The sequence below is a fragment of the Parasteatoda tepidariorum genome, chromosome 8, assembly GCF_043381705.1.
Source record: "Parasteatoda tepidariorum isolate YZ-2023 chromosome 8, CAS_Ptep_4.0, whole genome shotgun sequence".
Lineage (NCBI taxonomy): Eukaryota > Metazoa > Arthropoda > Arachnida > Araneae > Theridiidae > Parasteatoda > Parasteatoda tepidariorum.
In genome coordinates, this window is record NC_092211.1 from 53419389 (window position 1) to 53432400 (window position 13012).

Genomic DNA, 13012 nt, shown 5'->3' on the forward strand with positions numbered 1-13012 from the left:
TCCATAAAAAAATGCAGTTTTTTAGGAAAAAAAGCTTCGGTTTTATGATTTTCTAAGAATTCAGCTTCATTTTAACTGTAATTGTGAGTAGTTATTTTGATAAATTTTAAAGCTATAAAGCTGTTTAAACTCAAAAATCGTACAAAGAAGAGATTTTTTATCACCACGACTCTAATGTTTACAAAATAATCTAATATTATAAACTGCAGAGGAAATAGCGATAAATCACCCAATTTCTTAATGTAATTAATTATGTTTATTCATCAAACTGTTTCTTAGCATTGTTTTCAGATAAGTGCATTTATTTATTTATTTTTTATAACAATCTTTGAACAGCCGACCCAATTTTTGAGTTTACGACTACTTACGTTCAACTCCGCAGCCTTGTAATTGTGAACCCAATCCAGAAGACAAGGGAACACCTGGATCAAGTATTGGGAGAAATTTGCCTTCGAGGAGGATTTTTTGATGGAACTAACCCGTATTTGCGTTACATAGAGAAGAAAACCATGACAACTTCCCACGATTATCCTGACGGCAAGAGGATGAGGATATTTCACGTCAGCACTGTGGTCGGTGCAAGCTGGATGCGGAATTCGTATCGACTAGCCATAGCCGGGATCGAACCCGGTTCTCCTCATTGGAAGGCGAACGCTTTATACTCTGAGCCATCACGGCTCAGATAAGTACTTTACATGTTTTCGGTCTTAAAGCAAAATAAAAAAGAAACCTTCTCAACAACATGCTCTTGGACAAATTATCGCTCTACTCCCTTCAGATGCAGTTTATTTCTTTAAAAAGATTAAAATGCTGTTATTGAACACAATTTAAAAAGATTTATTGTAAATAATAAAACTCACCAAAAGTTTCTGTTTATACTCTTCAAGTTTTTTCACATTACGAGTCTCAGCAGAGGCAAATTCTTTGACTAGGTTCTCCCTGTCATCCAACCATTTTAAGAGATCTTCAAATTTGACGCTTAAACCTTCCCATAGAATGATGATGTGTTGGAGCTGATCCACCCAAGTTTGGATTGTATCAGCTATTGTCTTCCATTGATCTTGTAACTGAATGAATTCGCACTGAATAGCTGCATCAGATATTTCAGTGATGGTCTGTGTGCTGACATCCGACAGGTACTCGATTTTATGATGGCAATGGGCACAAAATTTCTGAAAATAGAAAGTTGTTGCATTTAGGATAGTTTGAAAAACTAAATGTTGTTGTTTCTAATACTACTCGCATATACCAGTAACCCTGCTTGGGGAAATCAAAATTTAAGGCAGATTTGCGTTTCTTGTTTTTCGCTGGCCCCTATGGCCAAAAATGACTTCAACCAGACACTCATCACTGTCCGTTTATAGGACAAACCCATTCTTACATCCATTCATTCATTCACAAATCGTAATTTTGTCCTGAACCAGACGTAAGCACGTAAGTAACGTTAAGCACGAATAAGTTCAAAGCTTATTACAGTAATGTAAAAATAAAGAATTAAAAAAGAATCAGTATATAAAAGTTTTCTTTTTTTGGAATGCTTGTAATTAAGTTAGATCCAGTAAATATAAATGATACAAAAGACGTACGTAACTTAATTTAACAAAACTCAAAGTCTGCCTTTTTTATGTTGCACACTCAAGACAAAAATTTAAACGGTGCTAGAAACTATGTCTGACGTAGAAATAAATGAGATAAACAAAAATGCAAACACAATAAAAGATAATGACAAGAAAACAAAAGAAGAGATTTGATAACCTTGAAAACTTAAGAGATTAAATTTTAAACTAATAAATTCAATGATTTATTCAATGATTTGATAACCAATAATGCAATGATTTGATAACCTTGAAAATTTAAGTGATTAAAATCTAAACTAGTAAATTCAAACTATTAAACTAATAAGTTCGAAACTATATTTGATGTAGTATAAAAGGAATTTAATAAAATAGTAACAAAAAAAAAAGACTAAGAGAAGGAATCACTAAAAAAAAATTATATTAAAATAAACAATGCCTAAGAAACAAAATGACCAAAAGACTTCAACATGGAAGCAAACAAAGAACGAAGAAACTTCAATAGAGCACTCCATGGTAGAAAAATCATTTCACATTTAATGAAACAAAACCACTGTAATAATATGCTGAACTCAATAATTATATATTTCTTTGGTATATTTATTTTTACAAAATGCTTCAATGTATTGTTATGTTATAGTTCTTTATCAAATAAAACACTGACTATTTAGAATAAAGTTTTAAAAAAAAATTATAAAGCAGCCAATAACTTACATTTTAAGATAAAAATTTGATTTTTAGTTTAATGTGGTTTACATGTTCATTATGTTTTCATTAAGTGTAATATTAATACAGTAATTTAGTATAATAAGACAGTATAGAATTTATTGGGTTGTTTGGAAAGTAATTTCGCTCTTCCTAATTGAAGACTCAATTATATTTTTTCGCAGACAACTTCATACTTAGGCCGTATAATTATTATATATTTTGTTAGCTAATATAGCACGGCTTGCTGGTGAAAAAGTTTGATTGATTCTAAAACCAATCGAATCAGTTTGAATCACTTCACTGGTTAAAAAGTTCGATTCCTCTCCCATTCTGGTTTCGGATTTTCTCAATGTCAACGGATTCATTGATCTGGTCTGACCCCGTCAGACCAGATGGGAATTAGCAACAACAACAAAAGTTCGATTGGTTCTAAACAGTAGTTTTTCGTTGGTGCCCTTTCAAAAATGGAAAGTGAAAAGCAGAATTTCGGTATATTTTATTTTTTTTATAATCGAAAAGAAAAAAAATGCTGTTTAAGCAACAAAAACATTAACCGATGTGTATGATGAAGATATATTAACAGTACGTCGATGTTAAAACTAGTTTGAAAATTCGATGCTGCAAAATTTCAATGCAAATCGATGTACCTCACCAATTTAAATTGATGACGACGCAATGATTGATGTAATCCGACGAATAACAACTTGTGAGATGACTGAGACATTAGATTTATCAAATTCGACAGTTCATTTGAAAAGCCTAAGGTTTAAATCTAATGTCTGAAATCTGGAATGAGTTCATCATGTTCTTACGATACAAAATTTGTGCAGTCACGTTAATTGTCAGTGATTTGCTTCTCAAACTTCAAGAAAATTATGCATTTTTTTAGCGTTTTATCATTGGGAGAAGAAACCGGTTGTCTACAGTAATTTGCCGGTCTTTAAAAATATTTTAGACTGCTATACCTTTACTTCAAATAAGGAGAACAAAAATCACCTGGTTCAGTTTTTTTTATAGCAAAGAACAAACATTTTATGCGGGTGGAATCATGCTTCTGTTAGAAATATGGCAAGAGATATAGGATCAAAATAGGTAATATATGTTTCAATAAAGTATAAATAAAAATTGACTTGCTTTTTCATAGAAAAATAATTACTTTCTGAAGAACCCAATAGATAAAATAACGCTTACCTCCGTTTCTATCTTCTTCTCACGTGCTTCTGGTAATGAGGAAAGAGTTGGCAAACCGGCATCCACCCTCAATTCCGCCGCCTTGAGTTCATCCCTTTCTGTTCTTAGAATGTCCTTCACGTGCTGTACCTCGTCAAGATTCTTGGATATTACGTTTCGCTGCGTGATCACTGTCTCTTCCAGAGTGTGGAGACGATCCTTCAAGTTTTCCAACTGACCAATAATCTGCTTCACGTTGGAACTGTCGGGCTGGTCAGCGGCCAATTCTTTGCTTTCTGTTTCCAGGTTCGTTAACACTTGCTTTTGCTCTCTGATTTCTGAGTGGAGTTCCTGCGAGTTTTGAGAGAAGTTGGAATTAAATAAAGAATAGCTGACTCCATTCTTTTGTTAGAGGGAGATGTATGGCGGCGTGCCAGAAAATTAAAAAGAAAAAAAAAAAGATACCAAGAGTATGCCAGCACTCGGAGGAAGTCAACTAACCAGATGCAGTCTAGCAATCATGTTGGATATGCCGTAAACAACTGGGTCAGTCTTTTAATTTTAAAGTATCTATTTGTAGCTAATCTTTCAAGTATGTAAACATGTTTTTAAAAATATTGAAAATTTAATTATGGTGTGATTTAAAAAAAAGAAAGAAATTTAAGGAAAATAAACTTAATCTTAATTTTTCGTAACAATAACAATGCAGACTTAGAAATGAGTGAGTTAATGAACTTTAAAAAAAAAGTTTTTTTTGAATTAAGTTTTAGACGTTTCAGTTAAAATCTGGCTTTATTTAAAAAAATATATTTGGTAGCGAAAAATAAAATATGTCAGTGTATGATAAATTAAATTTATATTTTTATTTATTTATAAACGTATCATAAAGTGGACTATTATAATAATTTATTTATAAAATTATAATTCAATTCATAATTTATTTACAAAATTATAATTCAATTCATAATTTATTTATTAATACAAATTATGTTTTCAACTAAAATTGTTTTGTGAAAAAGTTAAGAATCAGTTACAGGAATTTTTATACTATTGAATGAAAAATATCTATGTTGTATGATCACACCAAATAGATTGACACAACTAAGCACCAGAAAAGTACTCCTCTTTAAAAAGTAAAAACAATCTTACTAAGGTAAAAACGTTTGGGATAGTCGAGAAAATTTATAAAGCTGTTGAAAACTTATATTTATTATTATTCATTTGAGTGATAATATCCAAAAATAATGAATAATAATTATAATTAATTAATGCAAGTATAAAAAACAGGAAATTTTATTGATTTTATTTTGATTATTGATCGATTATATAGTATTGATTTTCTAATCCAATATTATTGCGTATGCGTTCTAAATATCTAATGAATGACAAAAGTTAAGTCTCCCTTACACAAAAAGATAACATTAAATATCAAATATTAATATCAAAAGATAATATTAAATATCAAATATTAATATCAAAAGATAATATTAATATCAGAAGATAATATTAAATATCAGAAGATAATATTAATATCAGAAGATAATATTAAATATCAAATATTAATATCAAAAGATAATATTAATATCAAAAGATAATATTAATATCAAAGATAACTAAATGTGTGATAATAAGAGATATAATTTTGAAAATCAGAATTTACGGTAAACCGTTACTATATAAACGGAAAAATTAACAAATGATAGGTTTAAATACCGTATATTTTAGTTTCAATAACCAAAGTTATGTTTGTTTGTTTTTTAACCAAAACTTATTACCTGAGTGAACAATTCAAATAAAAATTAGTTTCTCATATATCCACAATCTAATAAACTATTTAAGTTAAATGCCATGGAATTTATAAATTACTCACATCTAATTTCCTTAATGTTTCTTCAGCAGGTGCAGTTGAAGATAGAATCTCTTTTAAGCGATCGATTACACCGTCAACTTGGTTGACAAATCCCTCTAACTTGAAATTAAATTTAGTCCACTTTTCCGTAGTTTTCTCAAGATATTCAACATTTTCTTTGAGAGTTGATAGCACCATCAAAACACGATTTTCAATTTCAACGACCTCCTTCTGGAGTAACGGCCTTTGTTGCTCACTCAACTTGGGTGCCAAGTCATTGCTGACAGCTTTAAACTTCTGGAGATGGGATTCAGTTGTTTCGTGTAACTCTTGGTACTGATCCTGTAAAATAAAATAAAATAATATGCAACTGATTGGCAGAATTTTTTCGGGGATTTCTGCGACAAACTTCCCTAGCTCTAATATGTTTTGCTTTAAGATACTTTTAATTACAACAGTTACTAATTTAAAGTAACAGAAACGTTGTGTTAACAGAAGAAAGTATAGAATAAAAATGTATAAAAATTTTTAAATGTAGAAGTAATATTTTTTTTAATTCTAATATTATTGGCGATATTCTCGCCTTTTGTTAAAGGAAAAATGCACTAATTCTTTCTTTTTCAGAATTTTGTAAATATTACACAAATTAAAAGTCGTAAATAAATTGAACGATAAAAAATTAAACATCGTAAAAGTCATGCAGTAATTCCCAAAATTAAAGATCACAAATCACGCGAATAGGATTCTTTAAAAAAGAGATACTCAAATAAGTGTATGTAAAATACGGTGCTTTTTAAAGGAAAAAAATGAAAGAAAGAACATCATTTCTAGAGCGAACTATCTTTTAAACTTTCGCGATTTCGGAATTTTTTATTTTATATTATTAAATTGAAATTATAGGTAAAGTCAGTCATTACCAATTTTTTTTAAATCTCAAATGAAAATAGAAAAATTATGATTATTTCTTTCCTCTCTGATGATGAAAGAAAGACACTTTTGAAAAAAAATCTGCAGAAATAGAAACTTTTTTTCGAAAAAGTATTTGAAAAGGAAAACCAAATATTTTCCCTTGAAAATGAAAAATCTTCCAGCAAAAACTTTTTAACGTTCTGCGACAATGTCACCGTGTAGCCGCAATTCTGTTATGGGGCTGATTAATTAGTTTTAGGATTCAAAAGTAAAAACTATATGAAATAAAAATAAAATTTTATTTTCCGTTGACTGATTTAATTTGATTTTGCCCATAACGCTAAGTTAAATTTCATGGCCTTAATTTTATGGTTCATTTGCAGTTTCAAAATTTTTTAACAAAAAAAAAATTATATACATAAAAATCTGATAAGAATTTTAGATAAATTCGATATACATTTGTTTCAGCAAAAATAAGGAGCTTAACAATATTAAACATGTTATTGCAGTTTCAATGTTGTCAACGCAATTATAAATAGGTACAAACTTTTCGAGATGTGATTTAATTATTTCTTGTAACTTTAAGTACTGAAACTGTAAAATAAAGAACAAAAATATGCTACCTTTATCTAATTTAGTGTAAAAATTAAAATTTTTATAAAAGTAAAATCTGCCAATTTCTTAAAATGTTATGAAAGTAAAATCTGCCAATTTATGCCAGCCAATTTAAATACATTCGCAAATCGCCTTAATTCGTAATTTCGTTAATTCATAAAATTCGCCGGACTATGAAAAAAATATGAAAATAAAAGCGTAAGTAGTGGATAGTGGGATGCATTTTATGGCGTATTCCTGCTGAAGTACTCAAGTACAGAAGTACTCAAGTACAGAAGTACTCTGAAGTACTCAAACAAAAAAAATCAAAACGTTGACTAAATTTAACTAGTTTTTGGAGTACATAAAGATAATTTTTGAGTTACTGAAATTTAATTATAGCTTGCAATTACTTTTTTGTATGATTAATTCATGTATAACTTTGCGCACAACGCAAAATTTATTTTCGCAGTAAAAATATCAGAATTAACTTATAGTTTCAAACTTTTTAACACGACCAGGAAGCTCCATCCCCTGCTGGCACCGTTCGCCGACCCCCGTAATTGATTCTCATTCTTCATTGTTTATCTATTTTTAAGCGTCAATATTTTTAAATGATGAGATTTATATCTGGCAACGCGATTTCTCTTTCTGTCTCTCTCTTTCTGCGCTTGATTGACATCTTCTCTAGCGCGAGTTTATAAAATAACGAAATGAAGATCTCACGAGAGAGAAATAAATTTTCTACAACAACGGATAAATAGCCAATATTTAAAACAAAAAAAAGCCGAAAAAAATCCTAAATGAACTTCAAATTTCAATCTATACATAATAATAAACGCGGCTGTGTGTGCGTCTGTTTGTCTGTCTGTCTGTAATCACAATATATCGCCCCAGAAGCCTCGCCCAGGCACGAAACTCGGCACATAATTGTATTTTGACATAATGAAGAAGAATTTCTTTTCTTTTCCAAACATTTGGATTAGTTCTTTAGTTATCAGTCATTTTGTAAGAAAATCTATACCTTTTCGTCTTCAAAAAGCTATATTCAAAAAACTATTAAAAAATGCATTTACTTTTATCCACTCTTATAAATGTATGCTATTGCGAACCTTGCAATTGAAATATTAATTTTCGACAACTTAAACCAATAATATACGAAGGAATTAATAATTTAATTGTAAGGTTCGCATTAGTTTACATTTATCAAAGTGGAGAAAAGTTTAACTTTTGTATTAAAAATGTGGCAACGATACGTAAATAGAACGCTTCGCTTTGATATATTTGTTGCTGTTCATAATTGTTATAATAAGTTTTTCTTCTTCTTTCCACGCTCTATTTTTTTTCCTTAAGCGAAGACGATAATTTTTGTAGCGATATAGAAATAGAAATTGATACCATAAAAAATTATATAGAAATAGAAATTGATACCATAAAAAATTAATAACGTGGAGGACAGCTGGCCGCCGTAGGCGTCTAGTAAGTTCATAAACAAATGCGTCCCTTGCAACATGCCGAATTCTACTATGTAGTTGCATTCTTGCTGCGTATAATATTTTTTCAAACAAGTTTACAGTTAATAATTCTCGAACAAATTATCGAAGGCTAATGTTTCTTTTTATTTCCTCTTAATACTGTACATTTTTTACACAACTTAATAATTTTATTTTACATTTTTATAGCCGTCGTTGAATTATCGTCCCAAATTTTCGGGTTTACAACTACTAATGTTCAACTCCCAAGGTCTTGTAATTTTGAACCCGATCCAGAGACAAGGGAACTCCTGTATCAAGTATTGGGAGAAATTTGCCTTATCGCTGGGATTCGAATCCAGCAAATTCACCCGGATTCGAACCCAGTTGCTCACAGGGAGATGAACGCTGCTGTATCCCCTGAGTCACAGGAGTAATTTCAATTTTTTTTAAGTCTTATAATCATTGCGCAGCAAGACAAAATTTAGCGTTGAGTTGAACACGCAGAACAGCGGTGTCGGCGGTGCTCCTTGCAACTCTTTAACATAGAGTGAAATGTTCGAATTTTATACATATTTATTCAAACAGCAAATAAAAAATTTAAAAATAATGAGCATATTATCATAATAAGGAAGCAGCAGTTTTAAATATTACTGAGAGTTTGAAACTTTTTGAGACGGAATACAATCTCTTTCTTTAAACTTTTGGTACTCATTTTGTAATAATTTATGCTAGCGTTTTGCAATTTAGTTTAAAAATTTAAAAATTATAGCAAATAGAATTGAAAAACTAATTTTTGTGAAACCTTTACAGATTAAAATTTTTCTTGCAAAATAGATCAAAATTCATTCATAAATTTAAAATTATTTTAACGCAAAGAGAAATTTCAATTTTTGGATATATAAGCTTTAAAAAAATTACAATTCTAATTAAAACTATGAAAATATTACAGTTTGAAACATCATCATGCGATTTTGTCTTATTGAATCGAATTATATTAGTTTAAGAAAATAAGTAAATCGAAATAAAACACGCTCAGAAAGATTTACCAAAAGACCTTTAGAAAATATGCTTGAATTAAAAAATCAGCTCGTTCCTACTTTTTTTCTCTAACAGGCAACAAGTTCTTTCACAGACGTTTGTTTTGTGTTGTTTTTTTAAACAAAGCCTTTTAATAACCATTTTGTTACTTCATCTGATTTTAATTTCTATTCTTTGTTCCATTTGCTAAACAATACAAGAAGTGCATGTTTTAGAGAAATTTATAAATTTAAAGCCCTTTTCTCTTTCTTTTTTTTAAAAACATGACTTAATAAAACATGCTCTCATTATTTGATAAAGATTTGCCTCTATACTCTTCATTTTAACCGAAAAGTAATAAAAAAATGCTTACGTAGGCACCAGGCAATAAAAGGATTGTTTTTATACTTTGATGGAAATTAAGTTTTAAGTCATAAGAAACTCAAATCTTTCAGAGATTTAGAAAATTTTTCAGTTAAAAAAAAGAAAAAGTTTTCAACTTACTGTAGTTTTGTGAAGTTTAGCTGTTTGACTCAGTTTCTTCAATTCATCATCAGCTTGTTTTAATAAGCGAAATATTTCATCCTTTTGTTTATCATAGTCTGTCCACAAATTGCGGGCTTGCTGCAACGTACATAAAATAATTAGAACAATTTAAATAAATTCATCATTTCAGATTGAAATGAGGAAATTATTGAACAACATAAATTATATTTCTATTTTAAAATGCTACAATAAATCTATTAAAATAAAAGGATCAATAATTGTTTTAAATTTTTCTTATTAAAAGTATACAATAAAAAAAATCACGAAAAAGATCAAACTCCAATTTGTTTGTATTCACAAGAAGCAATTTGAATCTACGAAAATTTTGGAGAAAATGAAATATTTTCAACTGAATGTTCTTTTGTACTTTAAAATGTACACAGAAACAGATAGATGAAATGTTATCTTCCAAATAACTTGCATTTATTTAATTTAAGATTAATAGCTACTCCACTAAGTAGTTAAATAGAATAAAACTGCAAAGAGAATTTTACATGCAACCGAATTTTATACAATCTTACAAAAATAACAATTCTATAAATATTTGTTTGAGTTACTGAAGCTCGAACTAGAATGATTTTTACAGATATTTAAAATCATCACAATGTATGTTTTTTCTTCTTCTAGAAATGAGATTTTTTTTTTAACATTAGATTAAAGTACCTTTAAAACAGTTAATTTATGTGTAGCTTTCTCATATGCTTCCATCCAATTCTTTTCCAGTTCTGTAACATCTGTTTCAATGAATTTGGGTGACCTTTGCAATTTTCCCAATTCCTTACCCTTCTGTACTCGAGATTTCACATTGTCAGAATGAGTTTCAAGTTGGTGTACTAGAGCCTAGGCGAAGGAAAGGAAATAAAAGAAAAGTTGTAACACAGAAAAAAAGTTGTAACGTAAAAGTTGTTTATTATAATGAAGTTAATTTAAATGTGTGAATGATTGCATCATACTTAAAATCATATACTTAAAACAAAAGTTATTAAAAGTGATACGTTTTTCAATTACTTTAACAGTACAATGCTCAAAAAAAGCTGATCATCCTGGATTACTTTTTATTTAATGACCGGATCTTCACGTTCTAGAACTCAATCTTTATTGTTCGAGGGGTGTGACCTCAAATATGCTAATAAATAAGAGAAGACGAAATTTTAAGTTACGAAATCATACACAAAAGCATACTTTCTGCTAATAAACATACTTTTTTATCTACGGATTCGAATATTTGACCCCCAAAATATAGGATTTAGCCTCAATTTTGGAAGTATGGTTCCAATAAATTGTTCAGGATAGCGTTTAAAAGTTTGCACCCCTTAATTTTAACTTTACATTTTTGCGTATTTCATTATATCTCAAAAACTTTCGAAGCGAATTGAAAACTTTTTGCACACAATTATTATATTCATGTACCTAAAGATAATTCCATGCAAAAAACAACTTTTAGTACATATTTATTATTTTTTATTACTTTATTTAAAAATAGCAGAAAATTTTTTGAATTGCAAGGTATAAAATTTCTCTCATCTTCAAAAATTAATTATTTTTTATTATTTTATCTAATAATGGTTGAAAAAAATTTGAATTGTAAGGTATGCAATTTTTTAAGTCATTTTAAAGAATGAAATTGTGAATGGCAAAATGCAAAATTTTAAATCGGTTGAATAGTTTATGAGAAATCAAATTTTAAAGAAGTCGTATTTTAATTCAGGTAATATTTTAATTTTCTTCGTATTTTCAGCAGTCATATATTGCGGCTACCCCTCTTACTTTAGGGATCAAAAATCGAAATCCATCGAAAAATAGGTATGTTTTTTCAGACAAAACACGCTTTTAAGTCTTATTTTGTTACTTAAAATATCGTCTGTACTAATTTTTTGAATATTCGAGGTCATCCCTTCAAACCATTAAGATTGAACTCCAGAATTTGAAAATCCAATCATTCGATCAAAAGTTATACAGGATGGCACGTTTTTTTTTATTTTGCACACTGTACATATATGATTTATTTTAAGGCAAAAAATATACTGAAAGACTATAACTTTATTCAGCATTGCTTGTTTATATTTAAAAATTTATTGTTTGTATTATATTAAAAAAAGCAATTATATTTATTGCTTGTTTATATTTTTAAAAAAAGGCAACTTTAACCTATTTTTGCGCTATTAAGGTATACATACTTCTTGCTGCTGCAAAAGTTGGGCCAGCTTCTCAGGATTATCGTAAGTGACTTCTTCTACAGAGTCTGTTAAGGCTTTAACTTCCTTCAACCAACGAATAACTTCAACGATCTCTTCTCGATATATGAAGCATTTAGTAATCGTTTCAGTGACAACGATCGTTGTATTAATTTCGGGTATGAGGGATTTGTAACGAGCTAGTAATGCGTCAAGTCTCTTTCTCTCTTCATATGCTTCAGACTCTGGAACATGGGGTATCAACATATCTAACTTTCGAACCAACCACTTGACGTCGTCTCTTCTACTGTCAACAACTTCACACACTGCCTAGATGTTTTAAAAAAAATATGATGGTTTTAGCATTTTTTTTCAGTTAATAAAAAAATTAAATAATTATGTAAAATATTAGGATTGGGCTGAATATATAGTAAAATAACACAAAAGCCGAACGCATCTTCACTACAACCTCTTGCCAAATTATTCGATGCACTATAAGATCGCAGGTAAAATCTTAATTATCAGGTAATACTATATAGCTTTATTGTTTTCACACGACTAAAACTGGTTTACACTTGTTTACGTTCGTGTATCAATTGGTTAAATTAGACGATATATAATATAAATTCGACGATTGGATAATTTAGACCAGCGGTTTCCAACCTTTTGTGGACCATCACCCCCTTCTTGGGGTTGGCTGACACATATTGCCCCTTTCTCTTCTTGCTCAAAAAACCATTCATTGTTGCTTGTGAGCAACCAAATACTGAAAATATGCTATGTTATTTGATTTTAATTTAAATTGTAATGCAAATAAGGAGGCACATTTACCCTATTATTTTTATTAATTAAAAAAAATTGTGCATCTTTTTTTTTTCAAAAAGAAGTGATATTTAAAACGGAATAATCAAAACAAAAGTACACTTTTTTAAATTCATATTTTAATGTAATCAAGAAAAAGTTAAAACGCTAACAACTAAAATTTGAGAAAAAAAA

General features: G+C 29.2%; 1 protein-coding gene across 1 annotated transcript in view; it reads right to left on the bottom strand.

Annotated features, from left to right (window-relative positions):
- Positions 1 to 13012, bottom strand: part of LOC107446265 (Muscle-specific protein 300 kDa) — a 306020-nt gene that overhangs the window by 170950 nt on the left and 122058 nt on the right. The window contains exons 24-29 of the mRNA XM_071184003.1: positions 12020 to 12346; positions 10506 to 10682; positions 9801 to 9920; positions 5323 to 5643; positions 3474 to 3803; positions 861 to 1172 (exon numbers count right to left, since the gene is read on the bottom strand). Coding sequence (XP_071040104.1) covers positions 861 to 1172; positions 3474 to 3803; positions 5323 to 5643; positions 9801 to 9920; positions 10506 to 10682; positions 12020 to 12346 — 1587 coding nt within the window. The remainder of the gene's footprint in view (positions 1 to 860; positions 1173 to 3473; positions 3804 to 5322; positions 5644 to 9800; positions 9921 to 10505; positions 10683 to 12019; positions 12347 to 13012) is intronic.